The sequence below is a fragment of the Equus przewalskii genome, chromosome 7 (genome assembly GCF_037783145.1).
Source record: "Equus przewalskii isolate Varuska chromosome 7, EquPr2, whole genome shotgun sequence".
NCBI classification, from domain to species: Eukaryota; Metazoa; Chordata; class Mammalia; order Perissodactyla; family Equidae; genus Equus; species Equus przewalskii.
The window spans coordinates 70,029,659-70,055,756 of NC_091837.1; the positions used below are offsets into that span (position 1 = coordinate 70,029,659).

General features: G+C 37.9%; 1 protein-coding gene across 1 annotated transcript in view; it reads right to left on the bottom strand.

Moving 5' to 3' along the window:
* Positions 1-369: 369 nt before the first annotated feature.
* Positions 370-26,098, bottom strand: part of ACAA2 (acetyl-CoA acyltransferase 2) — a 31,515-nt gene continuing 5,786 nt past the window's right edge. The window contains exons 2-10 of the mRNA XM_008514692.2: positions 21,921-22,087; positions 13,894-14,022; positions 12,167-12,283; positions 10,687-10,834; positions 8,564-8,739; positions 7,900-8,029; positions 4,173-4,243; positions 2,040-2,194; positions 370-787 (exon numbers count right to left, since the gene is read on the bottom strand). Of these exons, the coding sequence (XP_008512914.1) occupies positions 703-787; positions 2,040-2,194; positions 4,173-4,243; positions 7,900-8,029; positions 8,564-8,739; positions 10,687-10,834; positions 12,167-12,283; positions 13,894-14,022; positions 21,921-22,087 (1,178 nt within the window). The 3' untranslated portion in view covers positions 370-702. The remainder of the gene's footprint in view (positions 788-2,039; positions 2,195-4,172; positions 4,244-7,899; positions 8,030-8,563; positions 8,740-10,686; positions 10,835-12,166; positions 12,284-13,893; positions 14,023-21,920; positions 22,088-26,098) is intronic.

Sequence of the window (26,098 nt, forward strand, 5' to 3'; positions counted from 1 at the left end):
TCCATAATGCTTAAGGACATTATGCAAAGTGAAATAAGCAAGTCACAAAAGGACAAATCCTGTATGATTCCACTTATATGAGGTTCCTAGAGTAGTCAAATTCACAGAGACGGAAAGTAGAATGGTAATTATCAGGGGCTGGGAGAAGGGAAGAATGGGGGAGTTGTTGTTTAATGGGTACAGACTTTCAGTTTTGCAAGATGAAAAGAGTTCTGGAGACGGATGGTGGTGACGGTTGCACAACAATGTGAATGTATTTAATGCCACTGAATTGTACACTTAAAAATGGTGAAGATGTTAAATTTTATGTGTATTTTACCTCAATTAAAGATGTTTAAAAAATACAAGAAATGACAGGAAAAGATCAGCTGAAGTTAAGGCAGTATTTATTCAATTTCCTTGCAATCATTATCTAAGGCATAAGTGGTGGTTATTTGGCAAGGATACGATTCCTTTTAAGGCGTTCTATAGCTGGATTTTAGTTCAGAAATACATCATATTTGGTGCAAATTCGAGAGAACCTATTGTGGTATGGGCTCTTATTCATGATAAATGCATCTTTGCCCCGCCATCCCTAGATCAAACTCAGTCACTTTCAGTGGCGGAGTATGGATGGTTTTGCAGCTGCTCTGAAGGTCACCTGTTTTACTGTGGCCTGGCCAAGTAAAGTAAGAGTGGGCCACAGTGGGCTCCGTGCTCTCCTCAGGCTGTGTTCTCAATGATGACGGCAATACCTTGGCCACCTCCAATGCAAGCAGATCCAACAGCATATTTTCCACCTCGACGCCTAAGAAAGAAAGCAGTAGCTAAAATCTACTTGAATAAAGAATTAACAGAATTAATTAGACATCATTAAATAGAAATAATAATGATCACATTTGCATTTTGCATTCTTATTCAGCTCATTGTCTCAATCTTTTCCCCAAACCTGAATATTGGTATATAGTCACGATAGGAGAAAGAATTTGGAAAGCTAGCTATTTTTATTTTAAAAAAAAGCAGTAACACAGAAAGGAGAGGCTGAAACCAACATACAAGCTAAGGTGTGCTGTAAGAAAGGAGTGAGGACAGAAGGTAACTGGTATAGACAGGAGCTTGAGGAAGGGGGAGTAAACATTCAGTCCCTCTGATTTATATGGTTTTATATTTTTATGGCACCTTAGAATAAGTGTAATTAGTGAAGTTTGTCCACGTGAAAGGGTAGATAATTTAGAAACATTTCATGTCCCTTTCATGAAAATTAGACTCCTTTGGTGTAGTACCATCTGTTCTCATTCCTCAGTCCTGATAGAATGACCTTGAGAAAACCACCCAGGAATTATTTCTGTGCATGTCAATCACGCATTTCAACTGAATGAATCATTATGTGAAATAAGAATCCCATTTACTTTAACCTAACAGGGAGCATGACTTTTTGGCCTGACATATTTGGTTTGTTTGCAATTTTCCTAACAGAGCAAAATGGTCCAAAATACACAGTACCATAAGGAGGAGCTCTTCTCTCAAAACTGAGAAGTATCAAACACACAAAAGGCTCCTCCTACAACCCTGGAAACAGTGAAGGAAAAACAGCCCAGACTCATGGCCAGTTTGCTTAGGTTTCTTAAATGACAGCATCTAGATGAGAACCCTCTCAGTTTTTTGTTTCCTTAAGTAATTTTATCTTACTCCTCCAACTGGCACTAGAGTGCAAGTGCCACGAGAACCAGGCCATCATTATTTGCTTACTGCTGTGCACCAGCACCAGGGATGGGCCAGACGCAGGCTAGCCCTTGGTGAACATGTGCTGAGCGGCTACACTGAGCATGCAGCAAATGTGAGAAAGAGCTTGCAATCCAAGAGCAGAGCTGCTAACCAGTCAACTAAGTCATCTATAAGGCCAGCTGAAAAGGGGTGCCCAAATAACTTATTCCTCGTGAGAAGCAGTGCAGGGGGATCTGAGGAAGAATGAAGAATGTTGAATTGTACTGGGGAAACCTAAACCCATGCATTTCTACAAAAGACAGCAAATCTGAAATGCAGCAATTTCTAGCAAGCACCTTAATTCATGAACCAGGTGTGCGGTAATTCTTGATCCAGATCCTCCCAATGGGTGACCCAAAGCGATGGCTCCTCCATTCACATTGGCTTTACTTGGGTCAAGATTCAAACTCTTCTCAACTGCCAAGTACTGGGGAGCAAAAGCTTCATTCACCTTAAAAACAATCGAAACACTAATTAAAAAATCCTTATTCACAAAACGATTTTTAACTGAGAATTGTCTAGTTCTATTGATAGCTAATTTTGCTGTTTTTTTTCCTATTTAAATTACCTTGAAAGGTTATTTTAATTTATTTTCAATCGTTCTTTGTAAAGATACCAGGTTTGAAAATGGGTTTATTTACTAAATAATACTTTAAGTGTAGCCCTCAGAGAAAAGAAATCCTCAGTAATATTATAAATGGATACCTACTAGAGGCAGTGGGATACTGTAGAAAACCCATAGGTTCTGGAGCTAGATGGACAGTTCAGATCTTAGCTGTATGCATGTTCTTTAAACTCTCTCGACAATAAAGGTTCCTTAACAGTAAAACGTGCTGTCAAAGTTAAATGAAATCATGGGTATTAAGTGTCTTGTGTATTACCTGACACATGGCAAGTACTCAAGAAATGGTTGCTATTATTATTATTATTACCCAGTGCTACCAGCCATACTTCCAAGAAGAGACTGATAGACAATGAAGAAATGTGGCAGAAGTGAAAAGTATCAGATTGTTGTATTATACTTGACAAGGCTGGCTATGAGAATTACCTTCCCTCAAGTTTATAGCGCTATATTTTCATAGGATCTTAGCTGGGGAATTTTATAGAAAAGAAACAGATTTTAAGAAGGGTAACTTTTACAGAGTTGGGATCAAAATGCAGTCTTGTGCTACTATGTTTGTGCTCTCCCAAGATGCTGCCTTATTTGTCCTTAGATCCGACATTATTTTTCTACTTTATATAGTCATGCTCAAGGAGGTACTAAGAGACCTAGAATATGTTGTGAAATGAGGCTTCTGAACCTAGGAAAAACCACCGCATGATCATCAAACACCCCAAAGACAATCACATCAGGGTGTTGAGAGCTATGTCCTTGTGTATTTATACATCTGTAAATGATTATAAACAGCTCTGTAGAGCTGATATATTTCAACGGAGTTTAAAGTGTGAAATCTAAAGTCAGAAATTTAGTGGTCCTATTTGCTAATACAAATATGGTAATTAAGTAGCCCTCCTAAGGCTCTGAACTGTTGATTGCCTAAGAATGGAAGAAGAGATTCAAGGATAAACCATTTGTCTGACACCATGGTTTCCTGGGTGAGAGATAACCACAGAAGAAATCATGTATGTGCCTAGAGTGAAAAGGTCCCTTCTTTATCAATTAAATAGAGAGATTTTCTTTGTTATATTAGTTATTTCCCAATATCAAGCAGCATATGCTTAATTACCTAAAATTTTCAAATACTCCCCAAATGCAGAATGTATATAGTCCATCTTCAAGTATTTTCTTCTCCACCCACTCTTTTACTTAAGATATCTAAATACTTAAGATGCCTTTGTTCTAAACCAATATTAAAAAACAAAATCACTCTACCAATAAATTTAAGTGTCCAATGCCAAAAATTAGGATAGGTGTGTCCCCAAACAAGCCACAACTACGGTGTAAAAGGGTACGTTTGGGGGGTGGGGGGATGTTTAACTTGCAGGGAGGGCAAGAAACTTCCAAATTTGGCACCAGATATTGTTTTTCTATTAGGTCAATTCTTTTACTTGTATTTTTTCACTTTAATGGGTACAATAAGTTACTTACTTTTCATTTACCTTACATAATATTCAATTCAATTCAACGAGCACATTAATACTCTAAAATATAATAGAGTCTTATAAGGTCCTAAGAAGTCTCCAGGAATTTATACTTTAGTGGGAGAAATCAGGCTGCTTTAATTATTCAAATATAAATAAAGCATTTTAATCAGGTAGGGAAAAGTACCAACAAAGGCATATAATGAAAGTGATACTTATTTAGATGCACATCACTTGGAAAAGGCTTAGCGTACTAAAACAAAAAGAGCTATAAAAGACCCGACTAAAGCCATTTATGCTACAGAAGTTGGTGCTTTATTGATATTGTAACAAAGTAGAACACTTACCTCTACCAAATCCATGTCCTTAAGACTTAGCCCTGTTTTCTTCAGTGCCCCATTGATAGCAGGGACAGGACCTATAAGAACAAAAATCAATTTCATCTTGTATTTAAGTATCAAATTTCTCCTTCTTTACTAAACAGGCAAGTAAGGAGGAAATAATGTGACAGTTGTTAGTAGCCACAAATCTTGCTGCCTTGATAGCATACCATCACTGCTATCAATGTCACAATGATGTGACAATAAAGAAACAGAAAATGGGACCAAGGTGAAAAGCTGTATATGTATTCAAACTGCAGATGAGAGACTTACTTGAAAAGTTCTACTATAAATGGCTTTAAGAATTCAAAGAGCCAAAGGAGTCATATACGGAATTTTGCACTCATTTATAGATATAATACCAAATGAGAAGGCAGACTGAGTGCTGCCCTGGGATACAAATCACATGCATTTCTAGTATAGAAGTGAATGTGGCTACAGATTGAATTTTCAGGCCCATCTGGATACAAGGCAACAAACAGCAGCAGTATCTCTATACAGGCAAAGCAAGACAGGAAGCTATGAGGCCCTTTAGGGAAAAGATATCTGAGGCAAGGAGACCTTTCTAACTCCAATGGCAGGCAGAGAATTTAAATAAAACATAACCCCCACTGAAGAAATGCAAATCCACTTAATAAGACTTCTGAAACTTTAGCTCCTAGATTCCTGATGATCCCCAATAACAGTTTAATATTGCTCACAATTTTTAAGTAAATAGATTTTTTTCCCCAGAAGGTAAAAAATCTGGCTAGGTATGATTATTTACTTCTCTATCTGTTCTTAGAGAATGAAATTGCCATAACTGTCTAAAAAGAAAAATACACAGTATGTTCTGTTGAATTCAAGTAGTCCAATATTCTGTAATAAGTTTCACAAACATACCTAAGGTAAATGGGAAATCAATCTTTAAAAGAAAAGTATAACGCAATCTAAATATAATGCAATTTATTTTGTCACCTAGTTAAAACGTTCTTTGGACAATAGTCTGCTGATTGGTAGGGACATCCAAATACTTTTCAATTTAAAGCACCAGTTTGCTGGCTACTGACTCAGTACAGAATCTAATTCCAGATTCTCTTTGTATCTCTGAGACATGAAAACGCAATGGCTAATCAATAGTAGAGCATCAGTTATCAAGCATGGTTAGGGGATGAAGTATCCTACAGGGGTCAAAGATACACAGAACTAAAAGCTGAGGGTATAAAACCATGGTACACACTTCCCGGTCCTCATAACCACCATCAGCATGACTCAATGTGTTCATGTTAACTCTAACTCATCACAGTCGGTTGTAACAATATGCTAGACCACAACCTGATTTTTAAAGGACAGTTCCCATACCACTTTGCTACTTACTGGGACTCAGAAAGGTATAGTATTCTTGTTGGGAAAAGGAGACCTTAGTTCTAGTCCTGCTCCTACCACTAAATAGCTGTGTGACCTCAGGCACCTTTTTGGGCTGTTAGCTTCTCATCAGAAGTGTTCTGAATTGGTTTGTAGCCTTTTTCTTTTCAAGTACTGGAATCCTTTCTACAAATGAAGCCCAATAATAGATAAAGCTAGAGCTGTTCCAGCTGAAGAGGTTCAAAGCTCCACCCGCCAACCCCACCATCGCCATCCCTGGGGAGTTACAGGGAGCACTGCCTTTCCATGACTGTGTCCTTCCTCAGAGCCACCACTGTTCTCTATAAGTCCCGGCTTTCCCATTTTCTCTGGGTCTGCAGCTACTCTGCAGGGCTAAGGACTGCTGTATGTTGGATAACTGCATAACTGAGGAACAACTATTCTTAGAAATTGGACTGACAAATCACTCCCCACCAGTATTCAATAATCTATTCTCCTCTGCCCATTCATCTGGTGTACTCCATGCAGTCCCCTTGTTTAATCCCATACCACAATGATAGATGAGCTTTCTAGGTGGAGGGGACATCAGACGCTATAGGACATTTGCGATGTATAGCTCTGTTCAAGCCCTGAGGGAAAAGACAACCCTTCTACAATGGCACTCATTGTACTAAAGGGCACACACCCAGGCCCTGGAATAGAAGGAAGGGAAACTATATTTTCTTTCCTCACTGACTATGTTAATGTATCAGAACCTAATAAATGAGATTAAACTGAAAAAGAACTATAAAATATCTATATCACATAAATTTGGTTGGTCATCAAAACATTCTAGGACACTGGAAAAAATCCATATTCCTAGACTCCACCCTGGACCTAGCGAAACAAAATCTTGGGGGAGGAGATGTGTGAATTCTGATGATTATTTGGGGTTGGGAACCACTGCTCTAGACACTGAAATGATAAACATCATCCATACCAATATACAGATGTTTAATTTTTCAAGCTACCTTCCATCTCTGACAAAAGCTATGTTTTGCTGATAGTGGGTGGGTGAAAGCTAATAAGCTTTTAAGAACAAAACAGAAAAAAATTGACTTTTAACAGCTGTTTACATAGCTTGCTGTTTTACTTGACATAATTGGCAGCACATGAAAGATGACAAGGTAAGGACATGCCATCTTTCTTTCTTAGGAATTCTGTACACAGATAAATCTTCTCTGAAGGGCATGGCAGCAAATACGTTAGGTAGTAACTTAGTCCGAGGTCAGCATGAGTGGTACTATTTGAGCAGGACCTGGAGGCTTACACCGAAGGATCTCTGAGAAGGCTGGTCTGCAACAGGTGATCCCCCCTTCTGTCTTGGGACCTACTTCAAAGACCAATTTAGTTAGCCAAAAAAGGCCTAACTAAGCTCATAGAAAAACCTTTGGACCTATCAAGAATCTGAATCTATATCCTAGGGCAGGCCTTTCCTTGGGGCATAAGGGTAAAGATGGGATAGATCAAAGCCTTTGGGCATCAATTTTATTTTTGTAAGTGAGCACCTATTTGGTTCCCTGTTTCCCAGAGAATGATGATGGGAGCTATGAAAATTCAGCATCATCTGTGGTTCTTAGGAGAGCATCCAGCAAAAAGCTTTTTGTTCTTGTAATTCATATTTCTTGAGCCAAGACTGTACATGTTTGTAGGGAGTTCCAAATTTTCTCTTACTAGTACTTTGCTAATTGAGATACATTGTTATAATTCTTCATTTTCCTATTAAGCCTCAGCTGAGCCAGGGGTGGTATTACTTTGACTTCCTGAGACAACACAGTGAAAAGAGCATTTGAATTAGAGAGATCTGGATTCACATGCTGGCTTCACACTTACTGGTTTAGAACTTTGCATGACAACCTCCCCAAGCCTCAATTTTCTCATTCATCAAGAAGTCTCACTTACTGGAGTTGTGGGAAGATTAAATGAGATATATTAAGGACCATGTGTAAAACACCCAGTAGGGTGTTTATTCTCCATACTGCCTACTTTACTGCATGATTTCTCCCATCTCACGTTTTCTTTTATCTTGTCAATATTGTGTAATTCTTCTCTGTTATTTTCTGTGTGTTAATTTTAAATATCTCAAATGGACAATAAGACATGGTTACTGCCCACAAGGAGCTTACATGGTCTTGGTTTTCCTATTGTGCCTAGCAGTTTTTCATAAAGATTAGTTGTTTAAATGACTAATTACCAATCTCCTTTTCTCCACAAGTGATCTTGATCTGGCTACTGTTTCAGGAGTCTGAATGCCAAAGGAGACTTATCTCCAGAACTATAACAGAACCAGCGTGTTTCACTACAAACTTACCAATACCCATGAGAGAGGGATCACATCCAGACACAAAGTATCCCACAATTCTTGCCAGCGGCGTGAAGTTATGTTTTTTAACAGCATCTTCACTAGCTATGATAACAGCTCCAGCGCCATCACACACTCCCTTGGAAACAAAAACAGAAGGTTAACTAGAGGGTAAAGGAACCCAGTTTTCGAGGTTTAAACTAAAGGAGTAGTGTTAGGTTAAGGTAACACACAGGAAGCAGTGCCATAATCTGGAATGCAACCAGCAGTACTAGTGGTACTCTTGGTGGGTTAAAGAGATTACTTTTCAGAATACAACTTCATGAAGGGAAACTAGGAAAGAGTGTGGAGGAAAAGCTTATATCCAGATGTGGGTAGATGTAAGAAATCTGATGAGTTGTATATATGAGAAACAAAAAAGTATGAAAACTGAAATAAACCAGGCAGATTCCTTCTAACATTCTGAAAAGACTAAGGAATTGGGACAGTATTATATAAGGCCTCCAGCTAAAATATTTTGTTTTGGACTATGAAAATCCAAATTAATAGAATATGAACACTACTAGCTTAAGCTAAATAACTAAGACTATGAAGAGTATCTAAAAGATTCTGCATAACGCTTTTGCATTGAACACAGCAGGAAGAATTCAAGAAATTCTGCAGGGCTACCTACCGATGCGTTCCCAGCAGTGACGGTCCCTTCTTTCTTGAATACTGGAGGAAGTTTACTTAATTGTTCCAGGGTTGTTTGGGGCCGAGCATGCTCATCTACCTGCATTATCTGTTTTCCTTTCTTTGTCTTCACCTCAATTGGTGCCATCTCATTATTAAAGTAGCCAGCGTCATTAGCTGAAATAGTAGAAAGACTATCATAAGAATGGGGAAAAAAGAAGAGAAACAAGAAAAGAAACTAAATCAGACATACCCTTCATTTTAATTTCTGGTCTACCCTTTCCTCACAGTCTGCTGTAATAAGAGCCTTTACTACTTATATAACTTACCTTGCCTATTGGAGGATTAACTACACTGTCACGCATCCATGCAGGTGCACTCTGCATCTTTTTTAAATTGCAATTTCGATTTTTTTATTACCTTTTTTTTAATAAGGTACTGCTAGACTGTTAGCAGTGTTTGTTAGCTACGTATCTAATGGCACTGAATGGATTTAATGTCCTTTTTTAACTTCTCTAGATGAGATAAGAAGTAACTGAAAAGTTACCAAGGTGTACCTACAGTCAACAATACTGTATTGTACGCTTAAAAATTTAAGACGGTTGGGGCCTGCCTGGTGGTGCAGTGGTTAAGTTCGCATGTTCCGCTTTGGCGGCCTCGGGTTCGCCGGTTCGGATCCCGGGTGCAGATATAGCACTGCCTGGCATGCCATGCTGTCGTAGGCATCCCGTGTATAAAGCAGAGGAAGGTGGGCATGTATGTTAGTTCAGGGCCAGTATTCCTCAGCAAAAAGAGGAGGATTGGCAGCAGATGTTAGCTCAGGGCTAATCTCCCTCAAAAAAAAAAAAATTTAAGAGGGTAGATCTCATGTTAAGTGTTCCTACCACAATAAAAAAATAAAAGTTACCAAGTTGTCTATGTCACCATGTAATCTATGACTGAAATTTCATGACAGACAACCTGAAAGAAACTATATGAGCTATTACTGACACAGTTCTAAGTAAAACAGCTTACCTACTTCTACCTCCACTGACTGGAATGGACTATCTAAAGCTTCAGAAATAGGATAAGTCACGAATAATACCACCTTAATTTTGATATCACTTTCTAACAGGCTAAACATTTTCCTTATTTGGTTTTGATGATGATTCTATTACGTAAATAGGGAAGGCAAATGTTTTTTATCTCTATTGTTACAGATAAATTTGATTAATCTCTATTTCACAGATGCACAGTGAATAAATAACTTGACTGAGGTCAAATAACTTGTATGTGGCAAAACTAGAAATAGAACTGATAACTCCTGACCTCTAGAGCAATACTCTTCCACTGTAAATGTTTAATGGACAAACACAGAGGATGAGTTGGACGGCATCAGCTCTGTTCCATGCATCCCTCCTAAATGCTACGGTGGACTTTATCCTCACTATTCTAAGTATTTACCTCTAAATCGGAGTTTCCACTTGTTTATATTAGTTTAATGTTAAAAATCTTTTCCAGAGGACTATCAAATTTCTTGAACTCACCGTATTGATAAAAGAAGGGGAGTCATGTTGCTCACTTTGGACTGGTTCAACAGCAGTGTGCAACGTTACATAAGGGCACCAGAACTAGGGCCTTGGACTCATGCTAAGTCTCTGAGTCAGGTGCAGTGATGCTCAATTAGGAATGGGAGGGGGACGGCATAAAAGGATACCCAATGGGTCTTTTCCAAATATGTCATCCCCTCCTTTTGATTATGATATGCTTCACAGGGGAGGACATCCTCTCTATCCCAGTTGCCCCAGTGAGGCGTCATCTCTGATGGAGTGTATCATAACCCTCGAGAGTATTCTACTGACACCAGGACAAGTTCTGGACAAAATTCGAGTGTCCAGATAGTGCCAATTAACAATACCACTTTTTAAGCTGTATCAACGTATTTCAAAAGAGAAATTCCCAGTTAATTTTGCAGTCATTAATAGACTATCTGATCATCTAAAAACAAAGGAATGATGAAAAAATGTGATTTTCAAAAGGTACAATTTTAAACTAATATTATATGATTATTACAATCTGAAATGATAAAAATCTTTCCTATAGTTTTCTTCTCTGTAGATATTTATAACATCCAGTTTCACTGACCAGCTTTCCACCTCTGCTGTGACTGGAGGGCGTATTTGTCACAGTCTTCTCTGCTTATTTTATGTTTCACAGCAAGGTTCTCTGCAGTAATCGCCATGGTGAGTTGGACATGCGTATCTGTTAATGATGTCCACAAAGTATCTTCCAGCTATTAAAGATATTAATAAAGTGATTTGTTAAAACATATCTTTTGAAAGTAATATGCTATAATTTCTTTAAATTTAAATAATTAATAGCCCTAATATAGAGAAGTACAATTACATTTTCTGATAAGCATTTACTATTATTACTATTCATAATCGGTTCTGGGACATTTTTCAAAAGCATTCAATGCCATAATAAAACATAACATTCTCCTCTCTCTCTAAATGTGGGGCTCTAAAGAGAGCCCATGTGGTAAATGTGCAGGGTGAGAATGCAGGAAGTTGTCCTACAATCAAAATTAAACCCTCAAGATTCCATCTTGTGAGAAACCTACACTGAGTCCTTGTGCAGTGTTTCCCTGTAGCCACTGTGGTAAACCAGTTGTGAGCTCTGTAGGAAAGGGTTTATCGCTATTCTTTTTTCATCCCATGCCTTCAGTGATAGGAACAGCTGGTTCTGTCAGTTACTAAGAGGTTGAAAAGAACCTGGGACAGCCTCCTTGAGTAACAGAAAAAGTTGTTACTTATTATCACATCAGTCAGTCTCTGATAAAAGACTGTTTCTCTGACTCGTTTCTTGTAGACTGTCCCATCTGTTTCTTCTAGACTGCCTCATCACGGACCTGTCTTTCCAAAGGTTTTTTCAAATATATTTGGTGTCTAAATGACTATCTCATATTTTCTAAGTCTTACTCCTTTCAATTTTCAAAAAGGCCAGGAGAGAAACTGGGTGAACAGTGTAAATCAATCATTACTACTGGGAAACACTAAAAATATAAAATGTCATTTGCCCTTTCACAAGGGAAGGACAGCATACCATCATTCTTTCTCAGTACTAGCACCTCATGTTGGAGGCCTCAAAGATGTAAGAATCAGTTTTTGTCTGACTGATTTGGGACAATATAATCTATATTCAAAGAAAATGTTTCTGTGATGGAAAAGAAATCTATTTAATGGAGATTGCTCCAGAAATAAAACTTCCATAAATCATAGGAAAGATTTAATGACTTGTTTTACCATTTATTCAGTAGAGAGATGAATTCAACCTTTGCCTGCCTTTCTAATCTGCTTCTTCCTTTCCTCTGTCTCCCAAGATGTTAATTCCACTACCAGAGGTGTGCTGAGATCAGGTCTAATTTTATGTAGGTTAAAATGTCAAAACTAACAACCAAAGCAGAGTTTTGAAATAGTTTACAAATTTCCAATCATTTCTATCCTGCCAATCCCCATTAACAAAATTGGTTTCAAATTAGTTTTCTTTTCCCCAAAATGGTGTTATTAAAAGTATTAGTATAATAACATGAAAGATAATTTTAAAAAATTTTAATGGTTCCAACCTTGAGATCTGATCCAAACCGGGTTCCAAAACGCACGTTTCTGACACAAAACGGAGCTTGGCTCATGTTTTCGGTTCCTCCACACAAGACAACTTCAGCATCTTTAACACAAATTTCCTATTTCAAAACAAATGAGCAGCAACAACAAAAAAATCCTTTTATTGTGACAGAGTATGTATTAAACAGTAAACTAATTGTAAATCTAATAAGTAATGTATCCTAGCTTACAACGTCTCAAAAGAAAATACTTTTCAAGTAATTGTAAAGCAAATGCTATGGTATCCTATTCCCTAGATACAAGGGGAAAAATACCCAACAGACTTCAATCATTTGTGCGCAAGTAACAAATTCTACCTATGTTTTGTCAAGGAATAGTAATTCTTAACTCAATACAAATCTTGAAAATCAGGAGAGATATCAATGTCTGGCATAAACGTACATATTGCCAGCAGATGATAAAGAATAAATCTCTTAAAAAGGCAAAAGTAAAATTTTATACTATTAATGAATGAATCTGAAGGAGACCACAGACTTACAAGAACTAGATTAACCGAGAGGACATAAAAAGGACCCATTTCCTTCTTCCAACTCTTTTCACTATTTGTATTTCTCAGAAAAGAAGCAAATAAAAAGCCTCTAAGAGCCCAATGTTTAAAATGACTGCTAGGAAAATCAGGATCACCATTTAAGATGTTTTGTTATAGAAATAAATTAATGTGAAAATAATTTATTCATTACAATATGTCTGTGTCTTTTATTTTGTAATAAAATGAAGACTTTGACAAATAAAATTGGATTTTATTGTATCCCTTTTCCCTGTGCTCAAGGGAACAAATGCATTTGCCCAACTACCCCTTAAAAAGGTCATACTAGTTTGTATTTCTACCAACATGAGCATTCAGTTCCTTTGTAATAAAATACATTCCTTATTATCCCCTGAATTCTCCAACTCTCTCCCTCACCCTATAGTCTTTATTCAGTGTTTCAAACTGCCTAACAGGAAACTTTTGCAGACCTTGGTTCAAATTCTGCTGTTATTACTTATTAACCTGAATGCCATTAAAAATCAGTTTCCTTGTCTATAAAATAGGAATAATAATAGTTTTTGCCTCATAGGATGATTGTAAAGACTAAGTGAGACATTTAACGTAAATCTAGCACAGTGTCTGGCATATAGGAAGCACTCAATAAAAATGACAGTCATGATCAGCTTTTTTAAAAATTATGATAAAATATGTAGAACATAAAATTTACCATTTTAACCTCTTTTAAATGTACAGTTCATTAAGTACATTCACATTGTTGTGCAACCAATCACCATCCACCTCCAGAAGTCTTTTCATCTTCCCAAACTGAAACTTGTGAAATTCTGTACCCATTAACAATAACTCTCCATTCCCCGCCCCTCCACCAGGCCCTGGTAACCACCATTCTACTTTCTGTCTCTATGAATGTGACCACTCTAGGCACCGCATGTAAGTGGAATCATACAGTATTTGTCCTTTTGTGACTGGCTTATTCCACTTAGCATAATGCCTTCAAAGTTCATTATTAGCTTTTAAGAAACTATTTCCTTCCTGTGAATAATATTCCAAGAAAAAATCAAATATTGACCTCTCCTAATAAGCATTATAAAAGGAAACCCTTCAGTGTCATATTGAAGTGGGACATTTCCTCTAATAACTTTTAACATATTTTCAGAGAATTAAATATAGCGTTGCCCATACCTGACATCCATTCACAATGGACTGGAAACCAGAGCCACAGAGCCTATTAACAGTGAGAGCTGGGGTTGCTATTGGGATTCCCACACGCAAACCAACGTGCCTTGCCACGTATATAGCATCTGAAGAACTCTAGAACAGAGGGAAAAGAAAAAGAATTTCCTCTATCAATCTAGGAATTAAGAAGAAGGACAAAATATATGGAAATGTTGGCAATCTATGAAAAATTATAAACCATACGGCTCTAAGGTACCATACAATGTATATATGTACAGCATATTTTATATAATACATGTGCTTATGATTTGAATAAAAACTATAATTTCATCAATTGATTTTTAAACATACTAAGTATGGCTAATCCTTACACTAAGTCCTCAATAGAGGATAGAAATTTATAACAATTAGAGCTGCTTAAAAATGGAATAGGTTGTCTCAAAGTAGTATGTTCCCTAACAGAGGAAGTATCTGAGGCTGTGGTTTCAACCTGGTCTGTATACTGGAATAACCAGGGAAGCTTTACTAACATACTGATGCTCAGGCCCTCACCAAACCAATTAAACCAGAAAGACTGGAGGTGGGGCATGGCCATCAGTAGTTACTTTTAAAGGCACCCAGGTAATTACAGTGTGCACCCCAGTCTGAGACCTGCTGACCTAGGGAGGAGACAGATGAACAACTGGTCAGAGGGTAAGAGGTAGGACTAGACCCTGCTACCCAAACTTGAAAATGCACACTGGGGCATCTTGTTAAATGTAGGTTATCAATCAATAGGTCTAGGACTGCCCAAGATTCTGCATTTCTAACCATTTCCCTGGTGAAGCCAATGTTGCTAGTCCAAGGATCACTCTTTGAGTAAGAAGGGATAAAATGACTTTTAAAAAAACCAATAAAAACAACAGCTTTTACTGTAGAGAGAGCTAAAGCAAATATCATAAAATGTGAAGAATTGGTCCATCAAGGTAAGAGGTCTTAGGGTGTTCACTGAATAGTTCACTATTCGTTTTACTTTCATACAGGTTTGAAATTTTTCGAAATGAAATTCAACAAATTCACCACATCTATAGGTTAGCGATTTTGAATGAAGATGGAAGTGGGAGGAGCTCAGTATAACACCAGTTAATCCATTGATTGAATGTTTCATTTGTTCACTGTGATGAAATCATCTTATTTTTATAAATTATTGTCATCAAAAACACTGTTGATCTATGGATATTCTTTTGCTGGGGTTTTCTGTTTTGGAGTCACTTTTCTTATATACTCTCTAAAGTCCCGATTAGTAAAATAGGTGTTATAAAACTAAGCAATAGTCATGGAGAGCAGAGGAGCGGGTAGGAAAGAAGAGAGAAAAGGAGTGAGAGGCGCAGGGAGGAGAGGGGAAAGGAGGAAAGAAGGAAGGAAGGAGAGAGGAAAGAGAAGGGAGGGGAGGGGAAAGGAGTGGGAAAGGATAGGGGATGGGAGCAGAGAAGTATAAGACGTCTTGACCTTACTCCTATCCAAAGATATCCAACCAGCTGATAACTAGACCTTGAGGGTCCAAGAAATCTTTCTTTTGACTCCTCAGCTTCCCGAGCCCACATCAATATGAAACATTTATCAAATGTTTGTGGACCTATCAGACCTTGCATTAAGTGCTTTGACAAGGATGATCTCATATATTCCTTACTACATACACTATATACTGTGCATTATATAAATATACCGTATACATGTATAACTGTCTTCTAGTATTATTTTTAACTTTTATTTTTATTGTGAGGACAAAGTGAGCCAACAAATGTGAAAATAGTTTTGAAAATTGGGAAGCAGCATGAGAAGATGAGGGATGATTGTAGTGCTGTTTCCACGTCTAAGTAAACACTTTACATTCCTGTTTTCTTACTAAGAACCCATCTATCAGGTTGTGAGCACCAAGGATAAGCCCCTTTAAGGCTCAATTTCACCCCCAGGATTTAATGACAATTCTTTTTACCAACACATTACTCGTGCCTTTGGGTCTCTCGTTGCTGCCAGACAACTCTGGGGGAGCTGGTGGCAGAGCCCTTCCCAGTGTCCCTTCCTGTGGGGGAAAGTCCCTATTATGTCAACTACGGAGCTGCAAACCCAAGTACAAGGAGAGGGGTGCACTGTTGGGAGCCAGGGACCTGGTCCAGAGCAAGGCAGCTGTCTGACTTGCTGTGTTGGTGAGGCACAGCCCCTCCTGCTTGTGAGGAGACAGCATTTCTCAAAGTTGAAGTCCTGCAATGCACCCCATGTAAAGGATACAATTACCTCCCTGACAACTCAGGAACATCAAGTGAAGATCTCTGAGAACTCAAAAGATCATTCAGCAAGGTAGGTAGACAGGAAAAAGAGAAAAAAAAAATCAAGCAATAGTCCCAGGTAACAGAAAGAATATTAGGCTAGGAGTTAGGAAATCTGGATTTGAATCTAGACTGTCATTCACTAGCAGTGTGAACTCTGGTTTATCTGACTCTCAAGTTCCTCATTTGGGAAGAGTCATCTGCAAATGGCTTTACAAGTGCTTCATCTGTAAATAAAAGAAGTGGAGTATCTTTGATTGAGTTGTTAAATCCTAGTCTGACTGACTGACTAAAAGTAGCTTCTGGAGATCTTTACCAATGGAATACATTCTTACCTGCATATATATTTTGAATATGGTCCTACCTGATGCATATAAACCAGATGTAACTGGCTTCTACTTTGGCCACTGTTTTCCAGAAAGTAACTGATATTTTTCCTTTTATTTTTTGTTATATCTTCTCCAAGTGCTCCCATGAAATGACTTTAAGTCCCTTTTAATACTAAGATACTAAGATTTGTGGGAAGAACTTAGTCTAGGAAGACAATGATCACTAACTAGAAGTCAGGAGATCTGCATTCTAGCCCAGGACCATCACAGACGACCTAAAGTTAAATTGCGTGAGTCTTTGAAACTTCTCTGGAGGCTTCCTAATGTGTTAAGAGAGGGCTGGAGTTCTGTAAAATCTCTAGGGTTTCTTCTGGCTCTTTAACATACCATAAATCTCACTTTGAACTTATCTTTTAAAAAGCTTCTAATTATTCCTTATTACAGAGCTATTTTCGTAAATTAGAATTTCTTAGAACAGAATACATTAGTACTCTGAACACCAAGAACTATAACACCTTTCAAAACATGCAGGACATAAATATGTATGTTCAAAATACAATTGATCCTTATTATTCATGGATACGTACTTGCAAATTCACCTACTCGCTAAAATTTATTTGTAACCCAAAATCAATACTTTTGTGGTCATTCCCAGACATGTGCAAAGTGGAGAAAAATTTTAGTTGCATGATAAGCACTTTTCCAGCTGAGGATGAACAAGGCAACACTCTGCCTTATTGTTTTAGCTGATAAATAAATGACAAGCAATAGGATATAATAGAGTATATGAGGAAGCCATTTGGGTTAAAACTAATTCTGTCTGACCTTGTTTTTCCAGAAGGGCCTGATGTGGCCTGTTGAGCATGCACTGTACATCTGCTTTAAACATTTACTATGTCTCAAAGACAAGAATGACGCCCTTAAAGACAGGGATGTGGCTTCCCCCCATATCAGCATTTCTTTAAGGATATGCATCTCTTCCTGGGAACTAAAGATTAATTAGTGACCTGCTGTGCTCACCTTGTGACCACTGACCTGCTGAACACCAACCTGTTGTGCCAGCAAAGCAATCTCGTGACTATTGTAAAAGGGACATTCCTGTCACATATGATGTATGCTCTTTGTTCCAAGATGGTATATAACCACTCTGTACACCCTGCTTCTTTGGTGCTCTTCCTTCCTTGGGGAGGAAGGCCCTGGGCTAGTCCTTAGAACTGGATCATAATAAGCTCACCCCAATTTTGATTTATAGATTGATTATGGATTATTTGCATTGACATAGCTCTCATATTATAAACAAGTGTCCTTCTTGCAGTCCATTTAGTGCCATGTTTTTCACACTTTTGTGCTTTTTGTTGATTTTGTTGTTTAAAATGGCCCCCAAGTGTAACACTGAGGTGCTGTCTACTATTTCTAAGTGCAAGAAGGCCGTGATGTGCCTCAAGGAGAAAACACATGTGTTAGATAAACTTCATTCAGCATTAGCTACAGTGCTGTTGGCAGTGAGTTTAATGTTAATGAATCAACAATACATATTACATGTCTTAATACAGAAATATACATAAAACAAGGTTTTGTATTGATCAGTTTGACAAAAATCTTGTGACCAGAGGCTTGCAGGAACCTAACCCTGTAGTTCCCCTAGGAGCAGTGGTTCAATAGTCACTAATTCGGTGTTCATGGTGACTATATAGAATATAACTATGAAGAAATAGACAACCTGAATAGACCTATAACAAGTGAAGAGATGGAATTAATTGGTAATCAAAAAAGTACCCACAAAGAAAAGCCCAGATTGGCTTCATCACTCAGTTCTACTTAAAGAAGAATCAAGACCAATTATTCACAAACTCCTAAAAACAGAAGAGGAAGGATCACTTCCCAACTCATTTTATGATGCCAGTATTATCTTGATACCAAAACCAAAGACATCACAAGAAAACCAAAGAGTAATATCTCTCATGAATATGGATGTAAGAATCCTTAACAAAATTCTAGCAAACAGAATCCAGCAATGTGTAAAAAGAATTATACACCATGACCAAGTGGGATTTATTCCAGGAATGCCAGGTTGTTTCATTACCTGAAGATCAATTAATATATCATATCATATCAATAGAATAAAAACAAAAATCATATGATCATCTCAATTGACACAGAGAAAACATCTGACAAAATTCAACATACTTCCATGATAAAAATACTCAACTAGGAGTAGAAGGGAACTTCCTCAACCTGATAAAGGGCATCTACAAAAAAACCGTATCTAACACCATACTTAATGGTGAAAGATTGAATGCTTTCCCTATAATATCAGGAACAAGATGAGGATATCCACTTTTTGTCACTTCTATTCAACACTGGAGTTTCTAGCCAGGGAAAGAAGGCAAGAAAAAGAAATAAAAGAAATCCAGATAGAAAGGGAAGAAGCAAAACTCTCTCTACTCTCGGATGACACAATGTTACATATAAAAAAAAATCCTGAGGAATCAACTAAAAAACTATTAGAAGCAATAGCTGAAACAAGGTTTCAGGTTATAAGATCAATATACAAAAATCAATTGCATTTCTATACACTTGCAATGAACAATCCAAAAATGAAATAAGAAAACAATTCTATTCACAGTAGTATCAAAAAGAATAAAATACTTAGGAATTAATTTAACAAAATAAGTGCAAAACTTATATTCTGAAAACTATAAAACACTGTTGAAAAAAATTAAGAGGATTTATACAAATGGAAAAATGTCTCATGTTCATGGATCAGAAGACTTAACATTGTTGAGATGGTAATACTCCTCCAATTGACCTACAGATTCAACACAATCCCTGTCAGAATCCTAGCTGTTTTCTTTGTAGAAACTGACAGATTCTAAAATTCATATCGAATTGCCATACAGAACAGCCAAAACAATCTTGAAGAACTAAGCAGGAGGACTCACATTTCCTGATTTAAAAACTTACTATGAAGTAAGGGTAATCAAGACAGTGTGGAACTGACATAAAAAGGATGGACACTGTAGCCGCCCCTGACGCAGGAAGGGTTAATAATCACTGGAAAAGGCTTGCCAACAAACTGTGACCCAGAGGTGAGAAGGCTGGTCAGCCAGTGACGGGTAAGACCTCCAGGGGGAGGCAACCTAAGCCAGGCGCAGTCGCCTGGGAGCACAGATGGAGACACGATATGGATACTGGGAGCAGGAGGGGCCGTTGCCTAGGAGCCCTTGCCTGCTCCAAGATAAAAATATACGAGCACAACAAAAACATGATAATATCAAAACAGAGGCCAAGGGAGGGCTCCTTGAGAAATCACTAAGAATTCTTGGCATTCGCTAATTACTTCATCCAGAACACCTGTGTATGTTTAATAGACGTAAGCTATGTATATATTGAAACGCTGGTTATAATAAACTCAGACTGGCCATCAGCCCTCTCTGCATCTATCCTGATGTGTACATTGGATTGCGACACCGACAGACATGTAGATCTAAAGAATAGACCTGGGAGTCCAAAAATAAAATCAAATGTCTATGGTCAACATTTTTAATAAGAGTGCCAAGACCATTCAAAGGGGAAAAGAATAGTCTTTTCAACAAATGGTGTTTGGACAACTGGGTAGCCACATGCAAAAGAATAAAGTTGGACCCATATCTGAAAACAGGGACAAAAATTAAGTCAATAAAACTTTCAGACTTTATTTTTTTAATTTTAATTTTTTTTTGAGGGAGATTAGCCCTGAGCTAACATCCACCACCAGTCCTCCTCTTTTTTGCTAAGGAAGATTGGCCCTGAGCTAACATCTGTGCCCATCTTCTTCTATTTTATATGTGGGATGCCTGCCACAGCATGCCTTGATAAGCAGTGTGTGAGTCCACTCCCAGGATCCGAACTGGTAAACCCCAGGAACGTGTGAACTTAACTGCCACACCACTGGGCTGGCCCCAAAACGTTCATACTTTAAAGGACACCATCAAGACATACAATTACAACACAAAATGGAAGAAAATGTTTGTAAGTCATACATCTGACAAGGGACTTGTATCTAGAATATATAAAGAACTCTTACAACTCAATAATAAAAAGAGAAATAACCCAATTAAAAAACAGGAAGAGACTCTGAATAGACACTTCTCCAAGGAAGATAGAGAAATGGCCAATAAGCACATGAAATGATGTTCAACATGACTACGCATCATGGGAAGGCAAATCAAAAGCACAGTGAGATACTACTTCACATCCGCTAGGATGGCTATAATCAAAAACGCACAATTACAAGTGTTGCCAAGGATGTAGAAAATGGAAGCTTCATACATTATAGGTAGGATTAGAAAATGTTGCAGATGCTTTGGAAAACAGCGTGAAAGTTCCTGAACCAATTAAACACAGAGATACCATATCCCAGCAATTCTACTCCTAGGTATATACCCAAGAAAAATGAAAATCTATGTCTGCAGAAAAACTTGTACGTGATGTTCAAAGCAGCATTAATCATAACAGCCAAAATGTGGAAACAACCCAAATGTCCCTCAACTGAAAAACGGGAAAACAAAATGTGGTATATCCATACTACGGAATATTATCCTGCCATAAAAATGAATGAAAGCCTCCACACTCCATTGCAAAAAAAATCAGTTCTTGGTAGAAGCAAAATCTCTGTGTCATGGCTCTAGAGCTGGGGGTGGGACAAGTGCACACCTCTTTCTGAGCCTTATCCCAGCTCCAAAAGCTGAGCACTTGGTGGCGGGGCTGGCAGCAGCCTCAAGTTTTCTCAGCCTGCCTCTCTCAGTATGGAACAACCACCTTACAAGCCAGGAAAATAGTGATTAGGGCCCCAGTACTTTCAGCGGCAATGCACTCAACATAGAGCCTCCGTCCGATCAATGAGGGCTGGGAGGAAGGCAGCCCCCACTTCTAGGCCACACTTTGATATTTTCCTGAACAAACACTGATCAAGCTCCTACTGTGTATAATAAATTATGGGACATGTGTCATACTGCTTGACTTTGCTACCCTCCCTTAGGGGGCACACAGAGAGAACCAATTAACTTCAAACAAGTCAAGGAGATTAATCTGCTATTTAAGAAGCAATGAATCAAATCATTACATTGCACACTTAAAACTAATACAATGCTATAAGTCAATTATATCTCAATAAAATTGAAAAAAAAGAAACAAGTAATGAAATGTATTCCAAATCAGATATATATATATAGTTTCCAGAATATATGTTCCTTCAAATGATGTATGCCATTGCTTCTGGAGTCAGAGGATTACTTAAATTATAAATACCTTTAACTATGATTAACTAGTTCACCATTATGACATGTTAAAAAAATTATTTTTAGAAACTGATAAAATAAAGCAACAGCAATGAAAACCACCCTACTGCCCTACTAACCTGCAAGACATTGCCTACAATGACACTGTCAACAATCTCAGGTGAGACTTTGCCGGCAGATAAGGCAGCCTTGGCAGCAAATTCAGTCAAGTCGATAGCTGTGAAGTCTTTCAGAAGACCTCCATAAGCTCCAAAGGGTGTTCGCTTAGCAGCAACGATGAACACACCTATTGCAACGAGGAGAGATTTGTAAGTAATTATGGATTAGTCAGTGTCCCTAAGATGCTTTAAATAGTCTCACTGTGAAACCTTATTGTAAAGTACAATTTTCAATTAGATAACCGAAAACTTTTGTCACATAATGATACAAAGAACAGGTCACACTCATAGAAGCAGTCTTAAGAGTTATCAATCTGAGCAATACCTACATGCAGGCACCAAGAACTGAAATGCTTCTTCTATGTGCTGGAGTATGCTGCCTACACAGAGAATTAAAGAATCACCTAACTAGAAAGTCCCTTAAGGTTGTCTGAGGGCAACTACTCATCCTATAAGAACTTCCTCTAGAAGATTCCTGACAAGAGGTTCTCTCTATCTTCTGCTGGGAAACTTTCACTAAGAAGGCATACTCCGCTGTGTGAAGCAGCATGCCCACAAATGGACAACATAAACTAATGATTTTCCTCATACTGAGCTGGCTCAGCTTACCAAGTCTTCTGTCCACCAATTCTAGTTCTGCACAAATGCATCCTAAAGTCAGACAGATATATAGTTTCTAAAATATATGCTGCTTTGAATTTGAATTATATATACCACTGCTTCTGGAGTTACAGAACAACCCAAATTACAAATTTCAAATAACACGAACAATTTTCTTTTACCCTTAGAATAAAATGGGCAAAACAGGTCACCTTTTATATGGGTAGCCCGTGCAGTATGTGGAGTCAGCTAACCTGTAAAATTCCCCAGACTCAATGACTCTTTTTTTCAAGTAAATAAAAAGCATTCTTTCAACAGTTCTTTATTTGACATTAATTCTGGTTGTTTTCCTCTGAAGACACTCTAGTTTGCTATATTCTATTATAACGTGTCACTGAGAATACAACAAAGTTCCCTGCATTTGGCCTAACCACAAAGAACACAGAGGAATCGTGCATACGTTTATTAATGCAAACTATGACTACAAGTTTGCAGTGTTGGTAGCAGTTCAATTGGTGTCTTTGCACAAATAAATAAAAATTGCCCTTCCCAAGGCGCTCTCTACTGCCACCTGCCAAAAAAAAATGTTATGATTATACAAATCTACAATGATTGTGATGTGAGTGGCACCCCCTAGAGTTGTGTAGTGCAAAACCCGCACGTTGGGAAGCAGCATTGGTTACAGCAGTCTCATCACACTAACGTTGATTAGGCACCTACTAAATACTAGACATTTCATCACTTTTCATGTAATATCTAATCTTCCCAACAACTCTGCAAGGTCAATATCATAGCTAACACATAAGTGGCACTTACAAATGATAGACATCATGTTTGGTGCTTTGCATACACTAACTCTCCCCCAAAACAATCTTGAGCACACATTTTCACATGTTGTCTAGAAACTGTGGAACTTTTACCAATGGGCTTGTGCCCAGATATTAAACTATAATTGAGACCACTCAAACATTATCCCACTACTGGTATCTAAGTATAATCCTCCTGTTTATGGTAGTGATCTCTTTCCATGGAACCAACTAAACCTATCCTAAAAAATCTCAGCTCCTCCTTTCATTCTTACTTTGATTTTACAGTCCAAAACAATGTTAGGAGCAACATATATAATATAGAACAAATCCAATCAGTTCTTTACAGATATAACATTCAGATATTTACAAAAGGCCACAAATGTTAGTTTGGTGAGTTACAATTTTTTTTTTTCTGATAGATGGGTTATTCTGTGCTATTATGCCTTCCTGAATCTTTTCAAATGTCCCCTAAGCCTCCTTGCTTAATGGTCTCTGCCTATTTTTATATCAGTGTTTTCTTTATTTCATTTTTCTTTCCTCTTTCCATCTCTTCTTCCTAGTTTCATTATAGTCCTGCTTCTGGTCATGGCCTAGTATGCTCCTATCTGACTAAATCTCCAGCAGATAACGATGGTGATATATAAGGACAACCTGAAGTCTTTAAAGAATGAACAAAACTAGGCAGATATGGAAGAAGAGACCACCACGGGATGGTGTCCAATTTACTTATAGCCTCTAACTTGAAGGCCAGTAGTCCACACTGCATGGAATGACTAGAACTTAGAAACTCACAGTCTTACTGACTTGAAGAATCAGAGAAGTGAGTTCACGGCAACTACAGCCACTAGAAAGTGAGGGGGGATCTGGGGAAGAAGAGCACCACAGAAGGGGGGCCCACATTTTATATATAAACTCTTCCCCAAATATCTGGCTGATCCCTTAGCCATGCATTTGTGGGACCAAATACAAGCACCTCAGAGAAGGCTAAATGGATTGAATTTAGACAGGAGAGACAAGAGTCTGCAGTTTGAGTTCAGCCAAATTAACTGCTTGCAAGAATTAAATAAATAGCCAACCAAACAATCAATAAGTCAACACTTTTTGGAGAAACAAAACAGAATCCAGTCTCTACAATGTTTCATCTTCATGTCCTTGCGACAATCCAAAATTAACCCACATATGAAGAAACAAGAAAACATGACTCATTCTCAAGAGAAAAGAAATCAACAGAGGGGCTGGCCCGGTGGCGGAGGGGTTAAGTTCGCACGTTCCACTTCCTGTTGGCCCGGGGTCCGCTGGTTCGGATCCTGGGTGCGGATATGGCACCGCTTGGCACACCATGCTGTGGTAGGCATCCCATGGATAAAGTAGAGGAAGATGGGCATGGATGTTAGCTCAGGGCCAGTCTTCCTCAGCAAAGAGAGGAGGATTGGCAGTAGTTAGCTCAGGGCTAATCTTCCTCAAAAAAAAAAAAGAAATCAACAGAGACCAACCCAAGATGACCCAGATGTTAGAATGACAGGGTTTTAAAGCAGCTATCTATGGTAACTATGCTTAAGGATGTAAAAGGAAATATGCTCATAAGAAAGGATAGGATATCTCAATAAAGAAGTAGAAACTAAAGAAAAAACAAAATGGAAATTCTAGGGGCTGGCCCCATGGCCGAGTGGTTAAGTTCACGCACTCTGCTTAGGCAGCCCAGGGTTTCACTGGTTTGGATCCTGGGTGTGGACCTAGCACGGCTCATCAAGCCATGATGAGGTGGTGTCCCACGTAGCAGAGCCAGAAGGACTTACAACTAGAATATATAACCATGTACTGGGTGGCTTCGGGGAGAAGAAGAAGAAGAAGAAGAAGGAAAAGACTGGCAACAGATGTTAGCTCAGGTGCCAATCTTTTAAAAAATAAAATAAAAGGAAATTCTAAAACTGAAAAAAATATCTAAAATAAAAACTCACTGAATGGGCTTAACAGCGGAATGGAAATGAAAGGAGAAAGATTCAGTGACTTTGAAGATAGATAAATAGACATTACCAATCTGAAAAACAAAGCAGAAGACTGAGGGGAAAGAAAAAACAAAAACCATCAGCAGAATCTCAAAGTCTGATAAAAGAACAAAGGCAATTCAATGGAGAAAGGACAGTCTTTTCAACAAATGGTGCTGAAACAACTGGACATCCAAATGCAAAAAAAAAAAAAAAAGGAATCTAGACATAGGCTGTACACCTTTCACAAAAATTATCTCAAAATGGATCATAGACTTAAATGTAAAATGCAAAACTATAAAACTTCTAGAAGATAACATAGGATAAAACCCACGTGATTTTGGGCTTGATGATAACTTTTTAGATACAACACTAAAAGCACAATCTATAAAAGAAAAATTTGATAAGTTGGGCTTTGTTAAAATTAAAAACTTGTGCTCTGTGAAAGACAATGTTAAAAGAATGAAAAGACAAGCCACAGACTGGGAGAAAATACTTGCAAAACACTTATCTGATAAAGGACCAGTATCCAAAATATACAAAGAACTCTTAAAATTCAATAATGAAAAACCAAACAACCTAGCTAAAAAATGGGTAAAAAATCTGAACAGACACCTCACCAAAGATGATATACAGATGGCAGGTAGCTATCAGATGATCATCATATGTCATTAGGGAAGTGCAAATTAAAATAACAAAGAGATACCACCGCACGGCTATTACAATGGCCAAAACCTGGAACAGT